The 26774-nt window shown below is 39.2% G+C and overlaps 1 protein-coding gene and 2 long non-coding RNA genes across 7 annotated transcripts in view; 1 reads left to right on the top strand and 2 right to left on the bottom strand.

Annotated features, from left to right (window-relative positions):
- LOC105197158 (Bardet-Biedl syndrome 4 protein homolog) overlaps positions 1 to 26774 on the bottom strand; it is a 184678-nt gene that overhangs the window by 112469 nt on the left and 45435 nt on the right. For all 5 annotated transcript variants that reach the window (XR_005574898.1, XM_039449761.1, XM_039449762.1 and 2 more), the window contains exons 3-5: positions 8584 to 8696; positions 7626 to 7720; positions 7218 to 7380 (exon numbers count right to left, since the gene is read on the bottom strand). Coding sequence is in view for 4 of the 5 variants with exons in the window: in XM_039449761.1 (XP_039305695.1) it covers positions 7218 to 7380; positions 7626 to 7720; positions 8584 to 8696 (371 nt within the window). In the remaining variant the exon portion in view is untranslated. The remainder of the gene's footprint in view (positions 1 to 7217; positions 7381 to 7625; positions 7721 to 8583; positions 8697 to 26774) is intronic.
- On the bottom strand, positions 21020 to 23568 carry LOC120357897. The gene is made up of 2 exons (XR_005574900.1): positions 22759 to 23568; positions 21020 to 22483 (listed from the first exon to the last, which is right to left on the bottom strand). It is a non-coding gene; the product is annotated as an uncharacterized LOC120357897 (long non-coding RNA).
- On the top strand, positions 24176 to 24560 carry LOC120357899. Its single transcript, XR_005574903.1, has 2 exons — positions 24176 to 24333; positions 24430 to 24560. It is a non-coding gene; the product is annotated as an uncharacterized LOC120357899 (long non-coding RNA).

The raw sequence follows: 26774 nt of genomic DNA, 5'->3' as shown, positions 1-26774 counted from the left end.
ATTAGTTTTTATGAAGAAATTTAATACATTTTTTTATAGAGATTCTTTGCTTTAACGTTGGCGTGTTGATCTGTATTATTCAGGAAAGTTTTGACGGGATTGGCGAAAGGATTTTTGAGGCCAACAGAACCAAAAGACCCGTCAACAGAAACAAAAGAAAGCTGGCCCTGTTTGTTCAGCAAGTCAATGGACTGCAGGAGCAAAAGGAGCAGCTTGTTCTTCTCGAAGAGCGAGCGGCATACAGGGTGGTTCAAAACGAACCATGTGTCCCTGTAAAGACGTGTTCTTGGACAAATTTTGAGACGATTTTTTCTATACGAAAATTTTGTAAGACACTTACTTTTTGAATTATAAGAGAATGAAGTTAGCAAATCACGAGCCGTATAGACATGGTAGACAAAGGCGGCGCAACTCACCGTCCGACGCGGGTGCTTACTTCGCTAACTTTAGCCTCTTATAATTTAAAAAGTAACTTTCAGACAATATTTTCATATAGAAAAAATCATCTCAAAATTTATCCAAGAACACGTGATTTATTCTGAATCACCCTGTATATTGACGTATATGAAATAATTGACCAAAATATTTTATTTTTCATCATTTAATATTTAAAATTTACAACTCTTTCTTATAAAATCTATTTAATTTGATATATTATTATAATATATTAATGTACGTGTATATACACACACGCACGCACGCACGCACCCTATCGACTGTTACGATTGACCAACTTCATTGCTTAACTAAAATAAAATAGCACAAAAGTAAAGTTTTTTCGGGAAGGTCTTCCAGACCCACTTATGTGTTTAAGGGGTAATTCTACTCTTGTTAATTCATCTAACCTAAGTCTAACCTTATCTCTTTCCTAAAAATGCTAACACTTATATTTTTTATATAAGTGATATATACTTATAACATAAATATTTTATATAATTAAAATAATGAAATGTAGCAGTAATTATATAATTATAATAAAAAATATAATAACACAAATTGAATTAATTTTACAAGTCACAGATAGAACGATTTTTTTTATTTAAAGACTTGAGACATAAGACAATTATTGTGCGTTACTAAAGACAAAGACTTAAGTCATAAAACTTGTCTTAAGGTTATAAGTCAGTCATTCTGCTCAGACCCTTATAGATACAATCTAGAATCCTAGAAATCAGAAAGACGACATAAAAGGATATGCGCCGATGGACTGGCGCGTACTCTGCGCATATGTTGACGTAGATGCTCTACGAAGATTTGTGGGTCTGGTGATTGGTCTGTGAAAAATTCTCCAGGTAGGCGTAGTGGAGTTCCGTAAACCAACTCGGCTGCACTTGCCTTGATATCCTCCTTTAGACTGGCTCGTAGACCGAGAAGTACTGTGGGTAGAATCTTTACTCAATTTACATGTGAGTGAGAGCGGATGGCTGCTTTCAAAGAGCGGTGGAAGCGTTCAATCATACTGTTTGAGGACGGATGATATGGTGTTGTTCTTACCCTTGTTGCTCCGAGTAGTTTTGTTAGTGTTTGGAATAAAGTAGATTCAAATTGCATACTTCTATCTGTTGTGATGACAGTCGGTGCTCCAAACCGTGCGATCCAAGATGTGTAGAAAGTTATTACGATAGTATTTGCTGAGATGTCTGACATTGGCATGGCTTCTGGCCATCGGGTGAATCTGTCGATAGCTGTAAAGCAGTATCTGTAGCCTTGGGATACAGGTAACGGGCTTACGATGTCGATGTGCACATGATAAAATCTTGTATCCGGCATTTTGATATTTCTGGGATGTTATCGTTGGCACGCTAGGCACGTTTTTATCCATCTCGTTATGTCCTTGTTAATATTGGGCCATACAAATCTGCGAGCAATGAAATGTTTAGTAGCTCGTATTCCTGGGTGGGAGAGGCCATGGCTTACGTTGAAAACTCTTCGTCGCAGAGAGGCTGGGATATATGGACGAACATCTTCACCGGATACATCACACACGATTGTGCGTTGGCTGTCGTCTAGGCGTAGCTTGCGCAACTTTAAACTGGTTTCAGACTGCAGCAAGGATTTTAGTTCCTCGTCATTTGCTTGAGCGTCAGCTATTTCCTCTGTGGACATTATTACAGGCATGTTCATGCTTGAATACGTGAGAGAGCGTCTACGGCGGTATTTTCTGTTCCGGGCAGGTGTATGATTGTTGTAGAAAATTGTCCAATATAGTCGAGGTGACGCCGTTGGCGTGGAAATGCTTTGTCAGCTTTTTGGTTAAACGCGTACGTTAGGGGTTTATGGTCAGTGGCAATTACACAATTCCGCCCTTCTAACATATGACGAAAGAATTTAATGCCACTGTATATTGCGTATAGCTCGCGATCTTGTGTACTATACTTTTTTTGTGTTTCGGACCATTTTTGTGAATAGAATCCTAGAGGGACGCGTTTACCTTCTTAAATTTGTTGCAAGGTCACTCCTATAGCTATATCTGATGCATCGGTGTACAAGATTAATGGCGATCCTTCGCTGGGGTGTGTTAATAAAAATGCATTTGCGAGTTGTTGCTTCGTCTCTTCAAAGGCGCGTTCCGTTTCAGAAGTCCATTTAATAGGACGTTTGTCGCGTTTGGTGGCTCCGCTCGTAAGAGAGTGCAAAGGAGCTTGAGAGGTAGCTGCATGCTTCATGAACCTGCGGTAGAAGTTGATTAGTCCTAGGAATCTGCGCAATTCTGTTATTGTGCTAGGCTTAGGATAATTTATAATTGTTTCAACCTTGTCCTTTAACGTGGTAATTCCTTCTTTGTTGATTGAAAATCCGAGGTATCGGTAAGCCAAATGAACATTTATCGAGATTAATATGTAAACCATGCTCTTGGAGTCTTTTGAGTACTTCCTGCAGATGGGCTATGTGCTGTTGAGGGGTTTGCGAAGCTATTAAAATATCGTCAATATAACAAAAGGTATGATCTAACCCTCTCAGGACGGTGTCCATTAGCCTTTGAAAAGTCTGTGTAGCATTGCACAAACCAAACGTCATACGTATAAATTGAAAGAGACCGAAAGGCATTATAATAGCGGTTTTCTGTTGGTCTTCTAGAGCTATTGGTATCTGATGAAACGCTCGGGATAGATCTAACGTGGTGAAGATTGTACATCCTCGCAATCGATGCGCGAAATCGTGTATATGTGGTACTTGTCGTACTTCGTGTATAGGGTACTTGTCGGGAGTTGTTACCTTATTCAGCCGGTGGTAATCACCGCAGGGTCTCCATCCGCCTTTTTTCTTCTGAACCAGTGTAGTGGGCTTGCCCAGGGGCTTGACGATGGCTCGCACATACCTTCAGCCATTAGGTAGTTGAATTCAGCGCGTGCTGCTTTAGAGCAAACTAGTGAGAGATGACGGGCTCTTTCAACGACCGGGGGGCCTTGAGTGGCAATGTGGTGCTGTATCGGATGCTTCGGTTCTTGTGCTTTTGATGGGCGAGTAACACTACTAAATTTTCGTAACAGGTCCTTGTACGGGCTGTTATTGCTGATAGTTGACAGCGATGGAGTGTGGCAGTAGGTTAGATTTCCGTTACTCTTTAGTTTCGTAGTTCCGTCGATGAGACGACGATTGTGTAGGTCGACTAATAGGTTATGTTGCTTGAGAAAATCTGCTTCTAATATTGCTTGTTGGACGTCAGCGATCAAGAATTTCCCGGAGAAAGGTCTACGCAGTGCTAAATCTAGCGTGAGGCTTCTGGTACCATACGTGCTGATTGACGTACCATTTGCTGCGAAGATTTTGAAGTTTGCAGATTTGGTGCGCTTGATTTGAGTTTTCTTGGGAAGGACGGAGATATCTGCACCGGTATCTATTAGGAACTTCATTCCTGAGTTTTGATCAACGATGGCGAGGCGATTTTCTGTGCTCAGGGGGCCCGAAGACGCCTCTATTCGTAGGGTCTGCTTTAGTTTTCCTGCTTCTCTTACTTTTCTTGGGGCCATCCACAAGGAGGTTGAATGTTACGGGCCTCTGTGCCAAATCTCTTATGGTAGTAGCAGGGGCTACTGGACTGACTCTTGATGGCTCGAGCAGGTGAGTGTTTAACGAGCTGTCGTCCTCTGCTTCGTGAACGTGCTCGACGAGGTTGTAAATCCTTATCTAATTTCTTTGCAAGAGCCTCGACCTACAACGTGAGGGCATCAATAGCTTTAGCTTAAGAGGACTCACCTTCGGCATTTTGTTTCGTGTCCGGCGTGGTATCTGTGGTGCTGATGACTAGAATGGACGGTTTTATGATATCCATAGCTTTATCCGCCATTTCTGCTAGATTTGCTAGGTTTCGAGAGTCAGCAATGGCTAGGATTGTACGCATTTGTTTAGGCAGCTGCTCTAAGAACAAGGATCGCAGTACAGGTTCGCTGCACTGTCCTGTCGCCAGACTTCTGAGTCGGTGGAGATAGGCTGTGGGCTTTTCATCGCCCATCTCGTTTCCACGGAGAAGGCGGCGAAGTCTTCTCTCATCTCCTTCGTCGTAGGCAGCAATTATACGCTTTTTAATAGCCTCGTAGTTATTCTCCTGGGAGGGGGGGGGAGAGGATGATATCCGAGACGCTGTCCAACCAACACCTCCCCTGAGAGCTGGGCGGCTAGTTGGCGGAATTTGGCTGCGTCTGTGATGATATTATTATTTGTAAATGCTAGCTCGATTTGTGCGAACCAGAGGCGTGGATTTTGTTTGTAAAAAGACGGTAGTGTAATTTGACGAGCTTTTATTACTGCTATTTCCTGGTTGGGAGGTTCGTTGTTCTGCTGGCTGGTTGTTACTGTGGTAGAACCATCCTGAGTAGAAGTACGTGGCGGCAAATGATCAACCGGCATTTTGAAAGCTCGTTGTTACCTTCTCTTATGTGTACATGTGTATGAGTTGCGTCAGGTTTTGATTTCGAAGCGTCGGCGGCCACCAATTATGTGGTGTACAGGATTTGAAGGCTGTTGTACACAGGATTAACGAGTCGATGTCACGATTAATAATTAACAAATTGGTTTATTAGAGATACAGGATTACAAGCGTACTACGTACTTCGTAACAGAACAAAATTAAATTGAGTTATCGTATATCACTTATTGAGATAGGAAACTGACTTTTGTACGGGAGTAGTCCCATGCGAGTGTTCTCATGGGTTGAGACGTTGGACAAAAGAGGAAGGTTACTATAGGGTCCTAACGGGGATCCTTGTCCCTTTTTAGTACAATATGACCAAAAGTTTTATCGCACAATCAAGATCTCAAACATATACAGAGTGTCAGGTAATTACCGCCCCTGGTTTTGTGGATTGATAGATCAAGTAAAACTGAGCAGAAAAATCCTTTATCATTTTTTAATATTTGCCATAGTTAACAAAATAAAAATTCATAAAGTCTCGAAATAAGCGCGTATCACCGCGCGCAAGGATCGCCAACCGGTTGCCGAGACGTAGGCAGCCGGGGCAGCCTTCTCTCTCCTGGCCGCGCCGCTCGCAGGCCGCAGCTACTGCTGCTTTTCCCTTCTCACCGCACCGCGCCGCACCAACAGCCACGGCTGCCTACGTCTCGGCGACCGGCGGGCGGTCCTTGCGCGCGGTGATACGCGCTTATTCGCAGACTTTATTAATTTTTTTTTTCGTTAACTATGGCAAATAATAAAAAATGGTAAAGGACTTTTCTGCTCAGTTTTACTTGATCTATCAATCCACAAAACCACGGGCGGTAGTTACCTGACACCCTGTAGATTTATAGATTAAGCACGAATGTACTTTTTATGGGACCATCCCCACTACTGTTCACTACGCGTGCGCGGTCAGCTTAAAAAAGGATGAAGATCCCCGTTAGGACGCTCTCTCTCGGATCACGACCTAACAAAGGATTTGATATCCGTGCGCGTTCCAGTAGTATATTTTAGTGGTAGTCGCAGAGAGGAACCTGAGAGCGGCCACGCCGGCTTTTTTCTTATAACGCTAAAATTCTCGGCTCATTAACGACGCACATCCATTCTGGTCGGAATATGTACTAAAATTACATCCATTTTGTGACTTTGTCGATAAAAATGGTTCAAGTCTGTGCTAAAATCATGTAGTGGGGGTATCCAGAATGGATGTGCGTCGTTAGTGCAACGGGAATTTTAGCGTTATAAGAAAAAGGCCGACGTGGCCGCTCTCAGGTTCCTCTCTGGTAGTAGCGAGCACCACATTGTGTTGAAAATATGAAAGGGAGAATTCCTAAAGGCGACGACAACGACGACAACGACGACAACGACGACAACGACGACAACGACGACGACGACGACGAACAAGGAGACGTATCTTACAGAAAAATGTAAAGAGATTAGAAACTTTGCATCGCGATATTTCCGCTCGTAGGGCACGGAAAGAAAAAATAAGAACACTTTTATATATGCAATTTTTCCCAAGCTGTCGATTGACACACTTTCGAACTTGATCGGTTCAGCCGTTGCTGAGATCTAATAATCTCGTTATGCTTGAACTCGCTGACTCGTGTAAAAGAGGCTCGGTCTCTCTCGCGTTTTGTCTATTCAAAAAAATAAAATAAAATAAAAAAAACCAGGCCGAGTCGCGACCGCTCCTCTTGAAAAAGTTTCTTTTCTTTTAATTTTTAAAACATTTATATAGTGCTAGCAAATACAAATTTTATATCTTTCTTTAAAGAATGAAACATTTAAAACGGTTTTGATTTTTATTAACAATTTATTTAAAAAAAAAAAATAATTTATAAAGATAGATGAAGATTGTAATAAAAATGTGATTAATATACAATTCTTTTATTTTCTTTTTAATAAAACATAACATTATTTGATAATTATCCTCATAACTTAATTTAGCCCAACATAACTTAATGTAGCCCTCATAACTTAATGTAGCTCAACATGCCCCATAGATGGGGTACATTGAGCAACTTTGCCTCTCTATACTCAACGTCAATTTATCCTTATTTAGAAAATATTAAAACCTTATGAGAGTTTAATTACTGAGATAAATATACAAGCAAGATTTTAAAGTAATTCTCATTATTCTATCATAATTGTGTGAAAAATTATAAATGCTTTAAAAAAAAGTTTAACTAGCCCTGTTCTACCCTATTAATAACATGCAATTTTTATTGCCCATATTTAATGAATATTTAATGGTTAAATAAAAATTTTTAATTATTAATAATATTCTTAAAATTGTGACATGGCTGATAATATTATTTACTTCAAAGTTGTTGTATAAGCGTTTCTGGCCTCTGGAATCATATCATCTGAGAGATAGAGTCTCGCGAGATCGATATTCGGTAATTCGTTTTTGGTTAATTCCGTTGATCTTTTGAAATGCTTTCTGCCTTCTTGAGATTGATTCGATTTCACGTAAGCTTCGCCTAAATAAGAGACAAATTTTGTTGAATAAAAGGAAGTAAAGAAGAAAGTGTTATTCTATATTATAGTACTATAGACGAGTATCTAAGAATGTGCTCAAAGTATTCAAAATGCATAGTTACTCACTTATATAGAACACTGAATTAAAATATATTTTCTAGTGCGTGCACCGTATTTTTATGAAACTTTACTAATGCGCTACACAAAGTAATACATTGCATTGTAAAACGAGTTACAAGAAACTTACCGAGACCATGATATATTTCCCAATCAGGTAAAACAGATATCTTCTCAGCTTCCATATAAGCGTCTATTGCACGTTTGTGACTTCCCATGATTAATCTAAAAATAACCACATTAATAATCTTGATTATCGTATATGTGTCTTATTTGAATAAGGTTGTTAGTAAAATAAAAGAATTCCTTATTTTTCCCGGTTTTCTTCGTTATTTTTTGGACAAATATCTTTACTAAAGACTGAAAAAAAGTTAAGAAGAACTGGAGGAAAACACTGAAGAAAAGCAAAGAAAAAATAATACAATTTTATATTAATTACAAAAAACAAAAACAAAAAGTACAAATTTTTTCTGATGGAAAAAATTAGTGTTAAGAGGATGCTAAAGTACCGCGAATTACCGACATTTACAGCTTCTAAATATCTTCAAATTAGCGTTACAGAATTAAAGAAACTTGTTATAAAATTGAAATACCCGTAAAAAGAAGAGATGTTCAGGTACATTTTACAAGAATGGAACAACAAGTGAATAAATCATTTAAAGTTCACTCGTATAGTCGTCACCTAAGGTTAACTTTATCTTAATACAGAAATTATGTAGCTCGTAAGTACAAAATGATAGTAGAGCACTCTTCAGAAAACACGTACAAATAACACTGACCGTGTAAAATTACGACTGAACACCTAACAAAAAAGAAATGCTAATATGCTTATATCGCATGCATATTTTGCTCAGCAAAACTGTACTGTCAAACAAAGCAGTATTGGTGTTCAACAGTAGTTTATAGGTCTTTTCGCAGATGGCAAAATAATCGAAGAACAAAGACAGATCTATGCATTTGGACAAAGAGCGATAGCCTGGTCTTTCTTAAAAAATAATCTGCACTACCAACGCCGAGGAAGTTCTTTTGTTACTTTAGCATCCTCTTAATGGTTCTGATCAATTTTTTTTTCGGTCAATATTACTTACAATGATTTTGCTATCTGTTTAACATTATCAATATTTGTCGAATTGACATTGTATGCTGTCTGAAAGCAATCCAAGGAATCTTGAATCTTGCCCTCTTTTCTAAAAATTAAACCCTACAAAGATAAAATAGCTTGTTATATATTATGCTCAATATAACATCATAACGTGATATGTAGCCAGTAAACGAAAAAGGATTGAAATAGATAGAAATTGATTTGTATGATCTTTTCGTTGAATCTCCCAATTCTTGAATCTTTTTTGCATTTGTTTCAAACCAAGTAAAGTTTAAGAATTTTTTGAATCCAATTTAATCTGTGAAATGAAACTGAAACGATGGAATTTTTATGCTGTCAATCCAAAAAGATTTCACGGGCCACATCAATCCATTGTAATCCATAAAACAAGATCGAAACTATGGATATCTTAAGTACTCTAAATAAAGTCAAGCTCATGCGAGTAAACAACAATAAAGATAAATAATGAGGTCTTTAACGAGCGGATTTATTCCAAAAAATGATACATTTGAGAAACCTCATACAATATAATAAACTATAAAACCGGAATAAATTAGTTACGGTTACAATTTTAAAACGCGTTTCTTGCTACTGTTACGTTCTGCAAAGTAACGATTCTTTTCTTTCGAGAGCAGATACATCGTTGCTTGACGCACGTGCAGGGATGACCAGAAAGCACTTAAGAGAAAGAGAAGGGGCAATCAAAAAACACCTGCAAACTTGCCATAATTATAAAAATTGGTGGAGATAATTTTAAATACTTTATTATGCGCTTGGCATAATAAAGTATTTAAAATTATCTCCGAGGTTCGCCGACAAGTCAAGTCAACTAGTCAAATGGATATTAAATTAAAATGTTAGGGGTCTTGAGAGCGCAACGCTTTTGACACCAGAGACAGATGGGCTGTGTAAGCAAGCGCCGGAGATAGGAAAGGCCAGGACACCGAATCCTCCGACTGCGACTCTCTCTCTGCACCAAAAATCTATGTACATGGCGCCTATAAACATGCCAACCCTTACCAAACAAGTGATCTTCTAAAGGTCGCCTACATTAGCTAGACGTTAAGATTGAAACGTGAGGCCTCTTGAAAGAATAGGGGCCAACGTAAGATCGAACTCAAGTGGGCAACATCTGCGGACGCTAAAAATATGATCTCAGAAATTGGAATTCTTACGACCGCTACTCTCCCGCTAAGAATCAGTGCATATGGTACAATAAACTTGTCAAAAGTGTCAAATTGGCGATCCTCTAAGAGTCGCCTACATTATCTAAATGAAAATAAAATCCATTTACGAGATTGCTCTAAGATATAGCGCTCTGCGGCATTATGCGGAAGCGGGTCTCTTTGGCAAACATTAGAGGTAATGGGACTCTGAGAACCAAGATTATGGGAGTGCGTGGGCACACTTAACAAAAAAATAAAGTACCCGGCCCTTAAAAAATGTAAGAATTATGGACCAAAATTGGTATATAAGCCAGAGCTCCGGAGCAGAGAATTCAATTTTATTCTATCGGTCGCACAGTCCGTGACAGTTTACTGTTCGAGTCTGTGACGCCGCAATTGTAGTTGTACCATCACCTCGTGAACGTTTGGTTGCGAAGTGTTTTGCTCGAGTTGGCCCGATTAACCATCCAGTGTGTTCTGCGTCGACTAACCGTTCGATGTTGGTTCGTGAAGGTATTCCCCACGCCTGGCTACTCCACGATCCAAGACGACGTCCCTCTCTGGAGCACTCCACCAACCAGAGATCTCCGAGGGCTATCTTACTCACAATTATCACACTACCAACAACCAGTAAGTCGCTGACAAATTTGTTTCTCTTCTCCCCCCCCCATTCCTCTATCTTTTGTTTTATTTTTTTTATTTATTCAAATTAACTCTTAGTGGAAAACGATAACCCACGCCAAAAATAAACTCGCCGGGGCACAAAACGTCTCCGAAAAGAAAGAAGAGCGTGCTGTTTCCTTGACGAAGCCTACGACGAATTCCTACAGGGAATAGGCCGCAGCCAACTTGAAATTGAGCCAGTTCCTCACCAACCCCTTTCATCTCCTATTCCCGAGGAGCCTGAGGCCCCTCAGGTTCCTCAACCCGGTTTTCCAGGCCCCTCAAATTTCTCATTATTTTCATATAAAGTAACCCCTGATTTTCCCCTGAATCGGTCTCAACTATTTCTTATTCCCCGGTCCCCCATCGAGAATTTAATCCAGAGAACTCACCCCCGTACTCTCCTTATTCGGTTATTGCCGAAGAGTACTACAATCACCTCTGCCGCCTAACTCCTCCACAGCTTAATGTTTCTCACTCGGGTTCCTCCCGCGTTTTCTTGCCGCGCTTCTCCCTCCCCAACGCCAAAAAGAAATCTCGTTCCCTTCTTTTCCAGCACCTCTACGAGAGTGCGGAGAATACATCGCTTCCACTTCTTTGTTCAATTTTTCGGCACCTCCACGAGTGTGCGAAGGATATTCTATTCCCTTTTCTTTCTTGCATTTTTCGGCACTTCTCTGAGTGCGAAGAGTTTTCTCCACGCATCTCCTCTCCTTATTCCTTAGCACCTCCTCAAGAGTGCAAGGAAACGTATTCTCCAGAACCTAAAGAAATCCCCGCTTTCCCTTTTCCCCCTTCCTCCTTCTTACATAATTTCGAAGAGATTTCCCCACCTCCTCCTTCCTCTCATGTCTATTTTTACGATCGAACAAGTAATCCCGGAATTTTTTACTTTTCCGACGTATGAGTCCCTCTCCATCCCCATGTTTTCCGTATTGGTCCCGGTCCTGTAGACCTTGAATTACTAAGAGACGCAGTCGCTCGGACTCCACAGAGCGCGGCTATATCATTCTTTTATCCTGGACATCCGGACTCTTATCTAGTTTCCGTCATCAAATTCCACTCCGTGTTCCTCCTACCTACTGTAAAGATAGAGGAACTATGACGCACGCACACACGTACATCCGCAACAACACAATTATGTGTAGTTGCAAATAAAATCATAATCATCAGGATTTTCTGCTCTCAAAGAAATTATTATATATCATGAATATACGATGAATTATATACTAGGAATACATACATAAATATACACACTAATACACATATATATGTTAACGTTTAATACTAAGTAACTCAAGTTTTGTTATTATAATTTGGGGACATGTTAGTTAACTATAAAATCTTTTTTATGAACACTTTTTATAATGTTTAAAATAAACCTTCGTGTATAAAATTTAATTGTATAAAACGTTTTTTTTTCTCATTAAACAAAATTTTTTTTTCCTAATTTGAATAATGTAAATTGATTTCTCAACCATAAACCCCACCACTATCCTTAGCTCTTAACAGATTTAAGCACGTGGTCCGATCCTGGGGAGAGCGTTTAAATACGTTGCCCCGAAACAGGACCGAGAAGCGCGAACGACGGGCTGGACATCTGTCATTGGATCCTAATAAACCACTGACACATGACCTGAAATGTCTACGCGTTCTTCTCGTGCTACGCCCCATAATACGCGTGCACGAGCTCAGTGTTGCGTCTTCCCACCTCTTTCCTAAATCTAGCTTATTGTTAGAATCTCTCTCTTAAGGCCGGACGTAACATTACAAAAAGCTTTTATTAGTGAACTTAAAAACTGGTACATTGTAATAAATTATATGATAATTATGTAACAAACGGCCCTGCTACCACTCCCTGGACTGTCCATCATCCTATCCTGTCCGGCCGAACATCCACCAGATAGCAGCAACAAGACGCATCGCGCCAATAATATTGTCTAAGTCCACGCGGGTTTGAAACAAAGCATCCTTGCGACAGCAATCTAGGCGCGCACGCAGTCTTCGCCAATCTCAAATATTCGAGAACTCGTCGTTAATCCGTACTTGACCTCGAGTGGCGGGGATGCTGGCTCCGCTGAGCTTCCGACCGTTCTCCAAGCATCTGCTGATTATCGAGCTTGTGTATATAAGCCATAGGAGATCGCATCTCGTGGCTCTCTTCTGTCTCAGCCTTCTGTCCAAGAAAGTTCGAACGGAACTTGGTTTCCGCAAAAATCTCTTCGCATACGAACACTCCGATACCGATTTCTGTCGAATATCCCGGGCACAAGCGATCTTGAACTCGGTCAAGCACTCTTGACTGCTTGACAAATCCAGTTTTCGGCAATGATCCGCGACAAAAGATGCGGGGATTTTACGCCTCTACCAAGTGCTCTTGGAGCGTTGCCACCCGCCGGAGAAGACGCGGTATTAAATACCACGCGTCGCGCTTCGCGAGAAGTAACCAAGCTTGGTTTCCGCGACGCCGTACCGCCGCGTCCGCGCTTTCGTCCAGCCACGAAGCTCACGGCGATCATAAACATCGCTCAGCTATCGCCGACTACCGCGACTCGCCGAGTACACACGCACTAGTGCAATCGCGGTACGGCCTTGTAAATACATCTGCATGTTTATCCGGCATTTAAAGCACCGAGTGTAAATAGTTTCCGCGTTTGTTGTCTTATATTCTGATCGCCTATTTTTTGTCAATTCTCCATGTTCTTATGTTATTTTCGTTCCGTCGTTAATACCAACCATTATTATGTCTGTTACTGCGCCGATTAACTTTTATATTATCTTCATAAATCAGTTACTACATCTTATATACAAAGGTGAGTCAAAAATTATCCGGACTTTTGTAATAAAACACTTTGTTGTACCGCCTTTTGCAAATGCATGCTTACAATTGGTACTACTGTGGTGATGTGTGCCTTACTCGACCTTGATTGCAACAGTGTTGAGCCGGCAGTGGCAGCGCAAACATGTCCGTTCCGTTAGCAGTTTGCACGAAAGACGAACAAAAGGCAGTGATATGATTTCTTTGGTCAGTAGGAGTTAAAGTGTCTGAAATTCATCATAGATTTTTAGCACAATACGGAGACAGTACATTGTCCCGGATATCTTTTCGTAAATCGATGGAGAGACGCCCTGCTCCCTGTTCTTGCGTCACAATTGTCCGGTCACTTTTAAACTTCTCGATCTACTCGAAAACACTTGTTTGGAACAATATGTGCCGTTTAGAAAACGCTCTATTTTATAATCGTCAATCGCAATCAGTAACCAATCGTAGCCAGTGAAATGTTGCAATTTAATCACGTGATTATTTCATTGGCTACGATTGGTTGCTAATTGCAATTGACAATTATAAAATAAAGCATTTGGTAAAAGTTCACATTAGGGGAGCAGCCTCTGACCTTGACCTTGACATATGGTATCAATAAAAAAGTACTGAGTGATATACAAAAGGTTTTAAGTAATGCTCACTTTTTATTGAAAAAATATCATTACAGAAAAAGAAAACAGTTTTTCTTACTTATTTTAGAAAATATTCATTTTACGAAAAAATGTGCCAAACAAAAAATGAAGCTGATAATAAGCTCTATAAAAAAAGTCATATACATATTTTACCTAATTTTAATATTTTAGTCGTTATTGTAGAAAAACTGTTTTGCGTCAAAAACCTATACAGAGAACGCGTGACCGGGGGAGGGGCTCCGCCCCCCCCCTCCTCCTGCATCCTCTTCCCCGTATTTTTCCTAACCCAACCTAACCCTATTTTAGTTGTAATTTGGCCAAGGATATCTAATTGACGTTGCGATGTTAGATTTGAAATTATGGCCTACCCCCTCTCGCATCCATCATTAGTGAACTGATTGAAGTAGATTAGGTTAGGTTAGAAAAAATACGGGGAGGGATGCGGGGGAGGGGCTCTGCCCCTCCTCCTGCACCCTTTCCCAGTATTTTTTCTAACCCAACCTAACCCTATTTTAGTTGTAATTTGGCCAAGGATATCTAATTGATGTTGCGATATTAAATTTGAAATTATGGCCTACCCTCTCCCGCACCCATCCCGTCATTAGTGAACTGACTGAAGTAGGTTGGGTTAGGTTAGAAAAAATACGGTGAGGGATGCGGGGGAGGAGCAGAGCCCCTCCCCCGCTCAAACATCTACTTTTTACGCAAAACTAATAAAAATAAAAAATTATTTTAAAACACGTTTTCTACTATAACGACTAAAGCATTGAAGTTGGGTAAAATATGTATATGACCTTTTTTATAGAGCTTATTACTAGCTTCATTTTTTGTTTGACACATTTTTTCGTAAAATAAATATTTACTGAAATCATTAAGAAAAACTATTTTTTCTTTCTCTGATATTTTTTTAATAAAAAAAGCATTACTTAAAACCTTTTGTATGTCACTCAATACCTTTCCATTGATAACATATATCAAGGTCAAGGTCGTCAGAGGCTGCTCCCTTAATATAGAACTTTTACCAAGCATTTTCTAAACGGCAATCATTAATCTTAATTGGCGACTGCTTCGCTCTGATGGGTTGAAAAGTAATCGCCAATCAATCACAAGCGGCAATTGCTAATGTGATTTAGGTTTTAAAGAGGCTAACAGGGCTCTCTTAGTCGCGAGACCGGTATCAAGTTAAACTCGCCCGCCTGGCGGGACACACGGTCGTATCGAAAGTCCGCCGACATCGGTTGGTAATATCATACCTAGCATATATCTTTCGTGCAACCAACTCAATAAATAGTGTACATATTTTACTCTTAACATCATATTCTAATTAATTCTCTCCCTGCGATTCCTCGCGCTCTCGTCTCCAATAGAACATCGCCCGTGCGCAAAGCGGGATTACAACTATGTATAAAAATGTTACGTCTGCCAGTTTAGAAACTGCGCAATTTACTTGGTTTTTTAAGATTATTTTTGGCCAATGTCACCAGTTGGTATAAGTATGGATGATATGCCCATTATTATTAACAACAAATTTCTTTTTTTGTAATATTTGGAAAGATTTTACGAGTTATACTTGCTGAAATTTTAATTAGATAATTGGATGTTTGGCTGCGTAAATGAGTGTACGTGGGGTTGTGTATAAATAAAAAGATCTCTTATTTAATGTTGTATACAGGGTGTCCCCGTATAAGTGGCCACCTCCTTTTATCTCGTAAACTAACAGAGATATACCCAATAAATGTAATATCAAATTAAATGGCCTGAGCTAAACTTCATTGTGAGCACAATGGTTACTTAAAAAAATTATCTTTGTTAAAGAACGGAGAGATATGCGTAACTTTTTTATGGTATAGTGAATATTTCTATATGATAAAAGTTGTAGCGCGCGCACGTTCTTTCTAACAAGTACAATGGTATATAATATATCAAAATTATTTTACAAATTATACAAGTTATGTTGGTTTAAAGTTTTGTAGGCGAATAGTACTTTCAGTTTTGCCTTTGCAGTGTGGCTAACTTTTGACTGCCGTTTTGGCGATTGACATGTAACATATTGACATCTGATTATAATATTCGGTCTACGTAAAATGTAAGTAATAAAAATACAAAAATCTGTAGATTTATAAAATTATTACAAATATTATAAATCAGATGTCAACACGTTACACGTCAATCGCAGGAACAAAACAGTACTATTCGCGATACCTTAAACCAACATAACTATAGTAGTAGTATATTTCATGATCCCCTGATTACTACATTTTGTTACATATAACCAATAATATATAACAATTAATATCTTGCTAAGAATAATAAAAATTAATTACAATTGATAAATGTAGTTATTATTTAAAAAAAAATTGTTACTGCAAAGTTTCGAACACACGCGGCCGCCAAGGAAGGCGCGCACCTAGTTTCCTCAACCACAGCGCTCCACGCTTTAACCTACCGTGCAATAGTACTTAACGCATCGCGCGGCGAATGCCAATCTTCACATGCAAATTTCTTTGAAACACAGGCACTCAAAAGCTCTGACATTTTTTTATACCTTCGATCCCCCCTTTCAAATAAACTGAGTCTCATCCGATTTTGTGTTTTACAATTCGTAGCATCTCGTTGTTAGTCTATTCTTACACTAAATACCGCCTTGCTCGCATACCCTACCTATCCCGTTGCCACTCTTGCTTCGCTCGCTTATAATTTAATGGCACTCTCTCTCTCTCTCTCTCTCTCTCTCTTTCTCACTACCGCTACCTTAGGAATTTCCGCTTCCGTTTATAATTTTTTGCTTTTTCCCCCCTTCTGACTAATTCTTTTCTTTACATTCACACTTTTCATGCTTACTCTCTTCCTCCCTTTCAAACCACTTACACCCTCCTTCTTCTTCGCCTAATCTTCCCCTTTCTGCCTTCTCACTTTATTTCTCTCCTCCTTCATCTCTCTCAACCATCCCTCCCTTTTTACCTCCTCTCCTAAAATTCTCCCGCACGCCTCTTGCCATGTCTCCTCTCCTCTCTCTTTCCATGCTCTGCATCCCTCTCACACGTGTTCCAAATGGCTCTCACATAACTTGTACAACTTTCTATCCTCCTCTTCCCAATATCTTCCTTCTAACATTTTGTTTCCCAGCCTCTATCTCTAACCACTTCCACCTACTCTACCCTAAAATCTACTCCTTCTACCCTCCTTTTTCTCTCTCAGTCCAACGCTTCCACTCCCCTCTCCCTAAAAAACTGTTCTTCTTCCTCTCCCATTTTCACTCCTCTTTTCTGCTTGCCATCCTTTATCTTTTCCAAACACATCCTTGCTAACAAGCTTCCACTCTCTCTTTCCAGTTTCTCTTCAAACCCTCAAGCCCTCCTCTCTGCTCTCCTTCTCATCTTCTCTCTCCGAATTTCTTCTTTTACTAAATGCCCCGACGTCTTCCCGTCCATCCCCAATACCCATCTAACAATCCACTTAAAAAAAAATCACATATTTGTAACAAAAAACTTTTAAGAACTTTACAATACAGCGTTTTAAAGCTAAAGAATCATACTTTTAAAAAAAATTATGTCACTGCCATTTTTATTAAAAAATATACTTATGTAACAAGACAAATATGAAATCTTTTTGATTAACTTAAGGTGTCTAAAGTTGAAAATTGATGTGTTTAATAATATTGTTGTACTCGTTCGGCCAAGCTTGAGAAGCTGGCCGAAGGAAGATCTATCGATCAGACAGAAGAAGCGCGGTTTTTGTTCTGTTTCGGGACGCGGAGATATCAAGCGATATTTTAAAATAATTCCGCTACAAATTAATTGTACATAGTGATCTAATTAAAGTCACTCTTTTTTATAAAAGAGTGCCTGGTTATTTTGTGTTGTGCGTTCGCGCCTCCCTTCGCGAGAATTTTGCGTGCTCGTCTCGTCGAGTACAACATTTTGGGGGCTTATCCAATTTCGGACCACGAAATGGACATCTCAGAAGATTTAACAGCAGCGACTCCTGCGAGAGCGGAGGAACGTCCTCTTCGTAAAAGAATGCGTCTCCGTACACCTGCCAAACCTCGACTCTCCAGCAAAGCAAATTCTCTTCGGGCGGTCGCTGTGAAATTGCGTCAGCTTCGTGCTGAGAGACAAAAGCAGCGGCAACGTGAGGAGGAAATGCAGGTACTGCTCCAGGAGCGCAACGAGAGACTTCAGCGTTTAAAGGAGCGGCTACAACATTTTTCAGGACAGTCGTTACCTTCTTCTGTTTATCCTCCAACCGCGGAGATTCCTCAGAATTCCGGAAACGAGGGCGTCAATTTTAAATTAAAGCCAGACATTTTTGACGGGAGTGTTCCGCTGGGCAAATATTTTACACAATTTGAATTGATTGTGCAGGCGAGTAACTGGGAAGATTCTACGAAGGCGGTCGCGTTAGCTTTGAGTTTGCGGGGAAAAGCGCGTTCAGTTCTAGACGGAATAACAGAATTAGAAAATTCAAGTTATGGAGAAATTAAATCAAAGCTCGAATTACGTTTTGGAGAAGGTCATTTGTCTCAAACGTTTTACACTCAGTTCACGATTCGTAGACAAAAATCTAGAGAAGATTTGTCTTTGTTTGGAGCGGAATTAGAACGACTTGCGCGTTTAGCTTATCCGAAGTGTTCTCAGGAAGTGTGCGACAAGATTGCTTGTGCTCAATTTATTATGGCAGTCTCGGATTTTTGAGATGCACTCTCCAACTTGAGGGAATTACTTCCTTGCATTCTGCAATTAAGAGGACGAAAGCAATTAAAACTATTCAAGAAAACAGTTTTTCTCAGAAAGGGGAAAATAAAGAAGTAGGGAATGTTTCAGTTTAGGTTTTGTAATTTAAAATAGAAGATGTGGGAAAGAGTTACGGTTTTAGGTTTAGAATTTCTTCTTTTCGAAATTAAAATTTCGTCTCAGGGGGAGAGAGAGACGTTCTCTCGTTTCTTTTTTTTCCTGGAGAGCATTGGATTGGGAATGACACGCTCGGTAACCCGTGGCAGGAGCCCGGGCTAGAGCAGGAAGTTGTCCGGGGGGCTCCGGAAGTCCGGGGGGCTCCGGAAGTATGCTGCACGCGTTCCCGGAGCCCCCCAGTCATGGACCAGGGCAGGACACCCGGAGAGGTTTCAGTGGGTATGTCCCCGCCGACACGTTGCGTCGGCGGGGAAGAGCCCCATATAACCACCAGGCCTCCCCCGGGGCCTGGGGTATGCGGTAACGCATTTCCTCTCTGTTATAAAAAAAAAAAAAAGAGCAGGAAGTTGTGCTTCCCTGAAAATCCACGCCTTGGAAGACGGGTTCGGAGAATCGTTCTTACTTCGGAAACTAAGAATGAGCTTTTATTCTTTTTTTTTTTAGAATTTCTTGGGTTAGCACAAGGGAATGGATTCGCAACGAACTGTGTTCAGTTTTCCAAAGTAGAGGCCCGGGTAAAAGCAGAAAATTGTCATTTTTGTTAGGTATTGCTTAAGACGACGCTCCGTAACCTGTGGCAGGAGCCCAGGGTAGAGCAGTCGGGCGTTATTTTGGTCTGAATCGCGGAGGACAATGCTCGGTTACCCGTGGCAAAAGCTGGGAATGGAGCGGAAGAGTCTAAGATTTCTTATTCTCCCAGAAAGGTGTTGGTTTAGGAGTGACGCTGGCGACGCTCGGTAACTCATGGTAGGAGCCCGGGGTAGAGCAGGAAGTCGTCGAGCTTTCCTAGAAATCCTCGCCTTGGGAGATAAGTTCTAAAGATTGTTCTTTTCTCAGGAGCTAAGAGTGAATTTCGATTCTTTTTCTTCTAAATTGTAGAGGACGGTGCTTGGTAACCTGAGGCAAAAGCACAGGGTAGAGCAGAAAGTCGTCAGATTTGAGTCTTTCGCAGGAAAATTTTATCTCAGAATTTTGTTTAAGATATAGAGGAAAACAATTATTGATTTTAAAGTTTTTCCTTGCAAGGTTTTGTTATTTAAAATTAAATACTCGTCGGATTTTGTTTTTCGTTTCAGTTCTAAGGATCTTTTGAAATGATGTTCTTCGTATGAAGGATCGCTATAGTACTTCTTTTAAAGAAGACTGCCTCGCCCCGGGTTTTTGAGCCGTGGTTTTCCCCGTAAGACTAAGGGCAAATGTCAAGGCAGGAGCTTGGTGAGTCTTTCGAGGCGTTGGGTCCACGGTAGATACCCCCACGGTAGATACCCCCACCTTGCTCAAAGTTTTTGAAGAAAGAAGATTCCTCAAGAGTCAATTCTTTGGAGAAGATTTCTCTGAAGAGGCTATTCTTCGAGAGAGAAAGATTTCTTCAATAAGCAAAAATTCTAGAATTGTCGTTTGGATTCGAGGAAAAGTGGATCAGAATCTTATGAGCAGTAACACTCAGATGAGTCCTGGAGACGACAAAAAGTTTGATGACATTTAAGAGAAAATGATTGTCGGGACGACAACTTTTAAAAAGAAGGGAAGTGTTGTGCTCGTTCGGCCGAGCTTGAGAAACTGGTCGAAGGAAGATTTATTAATCAAACAGAAGAAGCGCGGCCGGCTTTTGTTTCGTTTCGAGACGCGGAGCTGTCAAGCGATATTTTTAAATAATTCCGCTACGAATTAATTGTACATAGTGATCTAATTAAAGTCAGTGGTCTTTTTTATAAAAGTGTGCCTGGTTATTTCGTGTTGTGCGTTCGCGCCTTCTTTCGCGAGAGTTTTGCGTGCTTGTCTCGTCGAGTACAATAATATATTTCGGACCCTACGCAAAAGTCCTCTTTTTCACGGCACTATAGTATTTTAACTTTAGACAAAGTAACATACGTATACATCAGTACACGTATGTTACTCTGTCTAAAGTCCGTCTGTTTGAACGTGTCTTGTCCAGTTTTTTTACATAAGGTTACTCACAAAAAGTTTTACTTGCACTATATGGGTCCTATTGACCCTAACAAAACTTTGCTACCGTGCCGTTCGAATTCGAATTCGAGACCAAAAAAGTTGATCAACCATATCAATCAAGGAGGAGATTTCAAACTTTTTTTTACGTCGTGGTCTGAACCTCTTATCTCATTCCGTCTTCACACAGCAAGCGTTCGAAACTTTATATAGGGACTCTCAGACCCACTTATATGTTTAAGGGTTAATATCCACCATCTCCTCTCCCTAATAAACTCTACCATTTTTCTATCTTTCTTATTTATCTTTATATCCTTAGACTTCCTTCCTTTCTCCTCCTCTCCCCAACCATCTTCTTCTTCTACCTTCCTTCTCTCCTCCCCTGTCCTCGCATTAAAGTCTCCCCACATATTGTTTTTATCCCATCCTGTCTCTCCTTCCCGTAGTCCTTCTAGTTTTTCCTCTAAATCCTGGTTCATATACACTCCAACTATTCTTAATGACCCTTTACCATATTTAATCTTTCCCTTTATAATCCCCTTTACTTCCTTTCGTTCATTTTTTTTCTCTAGTAACTCCCTCTTAATATTATATCATTCCCCCTATTGCTCTTTCCTTCTTATTCTTTCTTTTTGCCCACTGTAGCTTCCATTTATATTCTTTCGGTAATTTCCTTTTTATGTATCTCCACTCCTCCTCAATCCATGTCTCTATTACTACCATTACCTCCAATCTTTTTCAAAACTACTTATCTTTATTTCTCAATCCCGCCATATTCCAAAATGCTATTCTTACCCGTCCCTCTTTTCGTGTGTTTCCCTACTCTCTGTTTCCATTCCTCTTTCCCCTCTCTCTTCTCTCCCTTCCCTTTCTTCACTCTCTCACTACTCCCGTGTTCTTCTTATCTGCCTCCGCTTCTCCCCTCTCCTTTTCCCTTACTTATACCCCCTGTCTTTGGCTTCTTCTTTCCTCCCCTTTTCTTCCCCCTTCCTCCTCATTACTCTTACCCTTTCCTCTTTTCTTATCCTTTATATTTTCTCCCTTTCCCATCCCTCATTTCCTCTTTTTCTTTATTCCACTTCCACCATACGCCCTCTATCAAGATTCTCACTTGCCCTACTTTTACTTTTCTTTCCCTTATTTTCTCATTAACTGCTATCTTTCTTAACCTCCATTTTGTTCTCCTCTCTTCCCATGTCATCTAATCCAATCCCTTTTCCCCCCTTTAGTTTCCATGTATTTTCTAAAATCTCTTTCTTCATCTTCTCTTTTTCTACTGTCACTACTAACTTCCACCTTCTCTACTGCCTGCTTCTAGTCTCCTTACTACTTAACTTTGCCTCTTAATCCTAGCCCCCTAAACAACTTCTCTAATTCTCCTTTCTCTCTCTTCTCCTAATCTCTCCCTTCCCTTCCTTCCATCCCTTTATTATAAAGTTCCTTATCCTGCTTTTTTTTTCTTTGATCTTCCATCTCCTCTTTAATTCCCTCAATAAGTTTTTGTATATTTTATTTTGCAGGTTATTTTATATTACTTGAAGTCTATGATACAGATGAGATAAATGCAAATATTAAACTTTGTGGCATATCCGCTACTTTAAAATACAGTTTCATGTCTCAAGCATATATACCAAGAGGTGTAATTAATTTGAAAACTTCATGAAATTAAAGCATTGATCCATAAACTGTAGGACATTTCACAACAATTTGAAGACAAGATAACTCGTGGATGCAACATAACGATCTGAAAAAAAAGGGATCGAAACTATCGTCAGAATTTAATGGAAATAACTTAATTATTGCAACCGCTTCATGAGATAAATCATGTAAATTAATACTAAATATTTAAAAAATTCAGGTTTTTTATAAAAAAAGGAACAAAAAATCTGAAAGTATTCATTGACTAAATATAATACTAATATAATAACATATGTATAAAATATAACAATAATATATAAATATAATAATAACATATGTATTAAAGTATAATATTATATATATAAATTTTTTATGTGTTACCGTTCTGTCATCTGTATGCGTACGTATTAATCAGTATTTCTCCATTTTTCATAATGTTGCATGCGTTTGCATTAAGATGTATTTCTCCATTTCCTTCTATTAGTTTTTATATCTCATATCTTGTATTTCACCTTTATTATTCGAATGATTTATCTGGTAGGCATTATAACAGTCTCATGCTGGTGCTTCACCATTTGCGTATTCGTACTTTTATTTTTTTTATGTAATCACCATGTAAACTAGTCATACGCAATAAAATTAAAATAAATTAAATGTATAATATATAAGATTGCGAAACAATAAATAAGTGATAATCAAATAATAAATTATTTGATGTTAACTTGGCTGATTTACTATCATCTTAAAAACCTAAAAAAGTTTATGTAAATCTTAAATATGGATAAATACATGTAACCAACAAATTCGTGTTTCTTCGAAACATGCCAGAAAATAACCGAAATTAAAAGTAAAACTTTTATCAATCTGTGTAAAGAATGCTGAGGAAAATAATGCAGTTAATACTTTCACGTTAAGTTCTTAGAGTATTATCAATAATTAAGCATTTTTTTCATTTATAGTTATTGAATAAAAATTATATGTTTCAGGTTTTTTAAATTTAATGTCCGGCATAACATTTATAAAATCTGTAACATGTGAAAAGTACTTTTCATGTACGTTCATTTGTATAAATGTATAGGTCCTCGAAGCAGAAGATAAACGAATAAAAGAAACAAACTATAAATAGTACAATTTTTTTGCAACTCACAAAATTCAGCTTAAAATTAAACATTTATTAAAAATCAGTAAACTGCATACTACACTACTATTTAATATCTATGTAAACTACTAAAAAAAAAAAACAGAATATATAACAGATTCACTAACAGAATCACGACTAGCAACTAATCCTTTGCAGTAAATAACATAAAAAAGTATTGGTCATTCAAATTCAAGACAAGACAGACAGAAACGTTATCTTATAAAAGAGTTTTAAACATAGTTCTCTCTTGTGCGTCTAACACACAGAGTGGTTTTCCTGCTAAGGGGCCGCAGCTCAAAAATCTCTGAATGCATATCCGGAAAGCTCAGAAATCGTAAGATAATTTACCGCTGTAAAATTGTTAATTTTGCGATTGTTAAAAGTAGTTCTCTCTTGCGCGTCTAACACACGGGGTGGTTTTCCTGCTAAGGGGTCGCAGTTAAAAAATCTCTGGATGCATATCCAAAGATCTCATAAGTCGCAAAGTAATTTACCGCTGTAAAATTGTTAATTTTGCGATTTTTAAAGGTAGTTCTCTCTTGCGCGTCTAGCACATGAGGTGGTTTTGCTGCTAAAGGGGTTGCAGCTGTAAAATGTATTATCTATATATTTGATGCACATTAATAGTATAACTCCATGCATTAAAGAAATTTTAGATTTATTGTATTTTTCTATGACTTATCTCTTCAGTATACTTTTGGGGTTGTTTTGAGGATAAGGGATGGAGCTCAAAAATCAAAAACGTATTAAATGAAGAGCTCATAAAGAGCTCCTAATTATGCGCCCTTGCGCGATTCCCTGTTGTTAATTTTAACGTGTGGGGGGACCTAGTGGACGTCCACTCAGCCCTCCCCACCCTTAAATCGATATTCCTGCTAACAGAAATGAGCTCAAAATTTTTTTCTTGCGAGGTTTGAGAGCTCACAAATAGCTCTTAATTTTGAGCTATTCATTTTTTATTTTCGTGTAGTGGGGGGTGGGCAGCTGGACAAAGGTGAAAAACAATTGCATATCAGCGCCCAGCAGGAGTAGGTGCGCGCTATAAAAATACTACAAGCAAAATATAATGGTAAACTTGTGAACATTATTTCCCCTTTTTTAGTATAATATTACCATTAAATGCATTTAAGGAATGGATAGATATGTATAATCTTTTGACAAGGCATGGGAAATTGTTTTGCATTAATTTATTATATAATAAAATCACCTTGTATGTAGTTACTATCTGTCGTAAAAAGTACCATCGTCAGACACTATAATATTAACCCTTAAACACATATTGAAAATTCCCCTAGATTTTTGATCACTTACTGTGTGAAGACGGATTGAGAAAAAAGAATCGGGCTGGGTGGAAAAAAAGTTTGAAGTCTCTTTTATCGACTGCTACAATTGACCAACTTTACTGCTTAACTAAAATAAAATGGCACGAAAGTAAAGTTTTTTTCTGGGGGAAGGTCTCCCAAACCCACTTATGTGTTTAAGGGTTAAACATACGAGTGAGTATTCAAAATATATGGACAAGAAGAAATTCGATTTCATTAAGGGAATTGGAAATTAATTCATCAAAAAGATTGTAATTCCTACAAATATAAGGTTCAAATCCTTATGCCAATAATGCTACATCTTCAGTAGAAGCTCTTATAGCGTCATACGTAATTTTAAATTTAATTGTAAAAAATTTTAAGTCGTTCACTACCTGAGTAAAAATTTTTCATGTATAATTATATATAAATATATATGATTACATCTTATCATGTATATTGTTAAGCACAATGTAATATGAAGTAATATTTGTCCATATATGTAAATATGTAACAAAACGCCCCTCCACCTCGCGCGCACTGCCACTCCGCTCCGTCCACCCGAGCAATACACCGGCAGAACGCCACGTGCGCGCACCGAGCTAACCTGCCGTCGCGATCACGCGGCAGCACGCGCGCCGCCCGTGGCGTTCGGCAACGTTCCCACTCCGGGCCAGCCGACCGAACGCGCGGATTGGTCCGCCCAACCGTGCGTTCGGATATATAAACCGGCAGTGGGAACGCCGAGTCAAGAGGCGCGGTCGCGTCTCGTGCCAATTCAAAAAAAAAAGCGAGAAAGACCGAAGCCTCTTTTACGCGAGTCAGCGAGTTCAAGCATAACGAGATTATTAGATCTCAGCAACGGCTGAACCGATCAAGTTCAAAGTCGTCTCATTCGATAGCTTGGGAAAAATTGCATATATAAAAGTGTTTTTATTTTTTCTCTCCGTGCTGTACAAGCGGAGATATCGCGATGCAAATTCTAATCTCTACATTTTTCTGTAAGATACGTCAAGGTCCGTGGATTGGCGTTGGAGGGGAAGGAAGGTCGTTGCATAGCCGCCATTTTCGAGACAGCGAGTCAGTGTTAGTATATGTACGTAGATAGTAAGGTACTACAGCTATTAGTTGTGTGAGCGAGTGTGCAGTAAAAGTATGGCCGCCGCCATTTTCGTTCCACATCGTTGAAGTGGATGCAACGACCTTCCTTCCCCTCCAACGCCAATCCACGGACCTTGAGATACGTCTCCTTGGTCGTCGCCCTCAGGAATTCTCCCTTTCACATTTTCGACACAATGTGGCGCTCGCTACTACACTATCAGCATCTATGCGGTCACGTGATGCACCATGTGATGTGCATCACGTGACCGCGATCATGATTGCGCGTATGACAGGTTTCCTAACCTGTAACCTGAATCGTCAATAATATCTCGGTTTGCGGGGCAAACGATACATTTTTCTGCCGAATTCTTTCGCGTGGTGCAAAAATGCATTGAATAAGCCTATTATTAATGAATATGTGCAGTTAAAAATATATATTTTGCATTAACTAGAGTCAATATTTTTATATATTATACTCCTACGAGTGCTACGTATAAAATTTTTCGAGTGTCATAAGAAGATATGATTTACAAAGTGCACATGAATATGGTAATGAAACGAAGTTAATTAGATCGGATGCATCTTATTAAATCTATTTTTATCTTTCTATCTTTCTCCAATGCATATTTACCTTTCTCAGCAAAAATGTAGTTTGCTTTTTCAGGTCTGCCTCTAAGTCATGCTTTTTTAATTCTAGCGTTAATGTAAATGTATATTTTTAATGAATTGACGTTTGAAACAAGTATCAAATAATTGAATAAAGATATAAAAATGATTCCAATGCCTGGTGTACGTGTAATTTTACAAGTTGAGTCTCAGAGGCCTCAACGCTGCGTGTACTTTCTAGTATCAGA

Source organism: Solenopsis invicta, chromosome 5 (assembly GCF_016802725.1).
Source record: "Solenopsis invicta isolate M01_SB chromosome 5, UNIL_Sinv_3.0, whole genome shotgun sequence".
NCBI lineage: Eukaryota > Metazoa > Arthropoda > Insecta > Hymenoptera > Formicidae > Solenopsis > Solenopsis invicta.
Note: the sequence above shows the minus strand (reverse complement) of the source record. Positions and strands in the feature narration are given on the sequence as shown.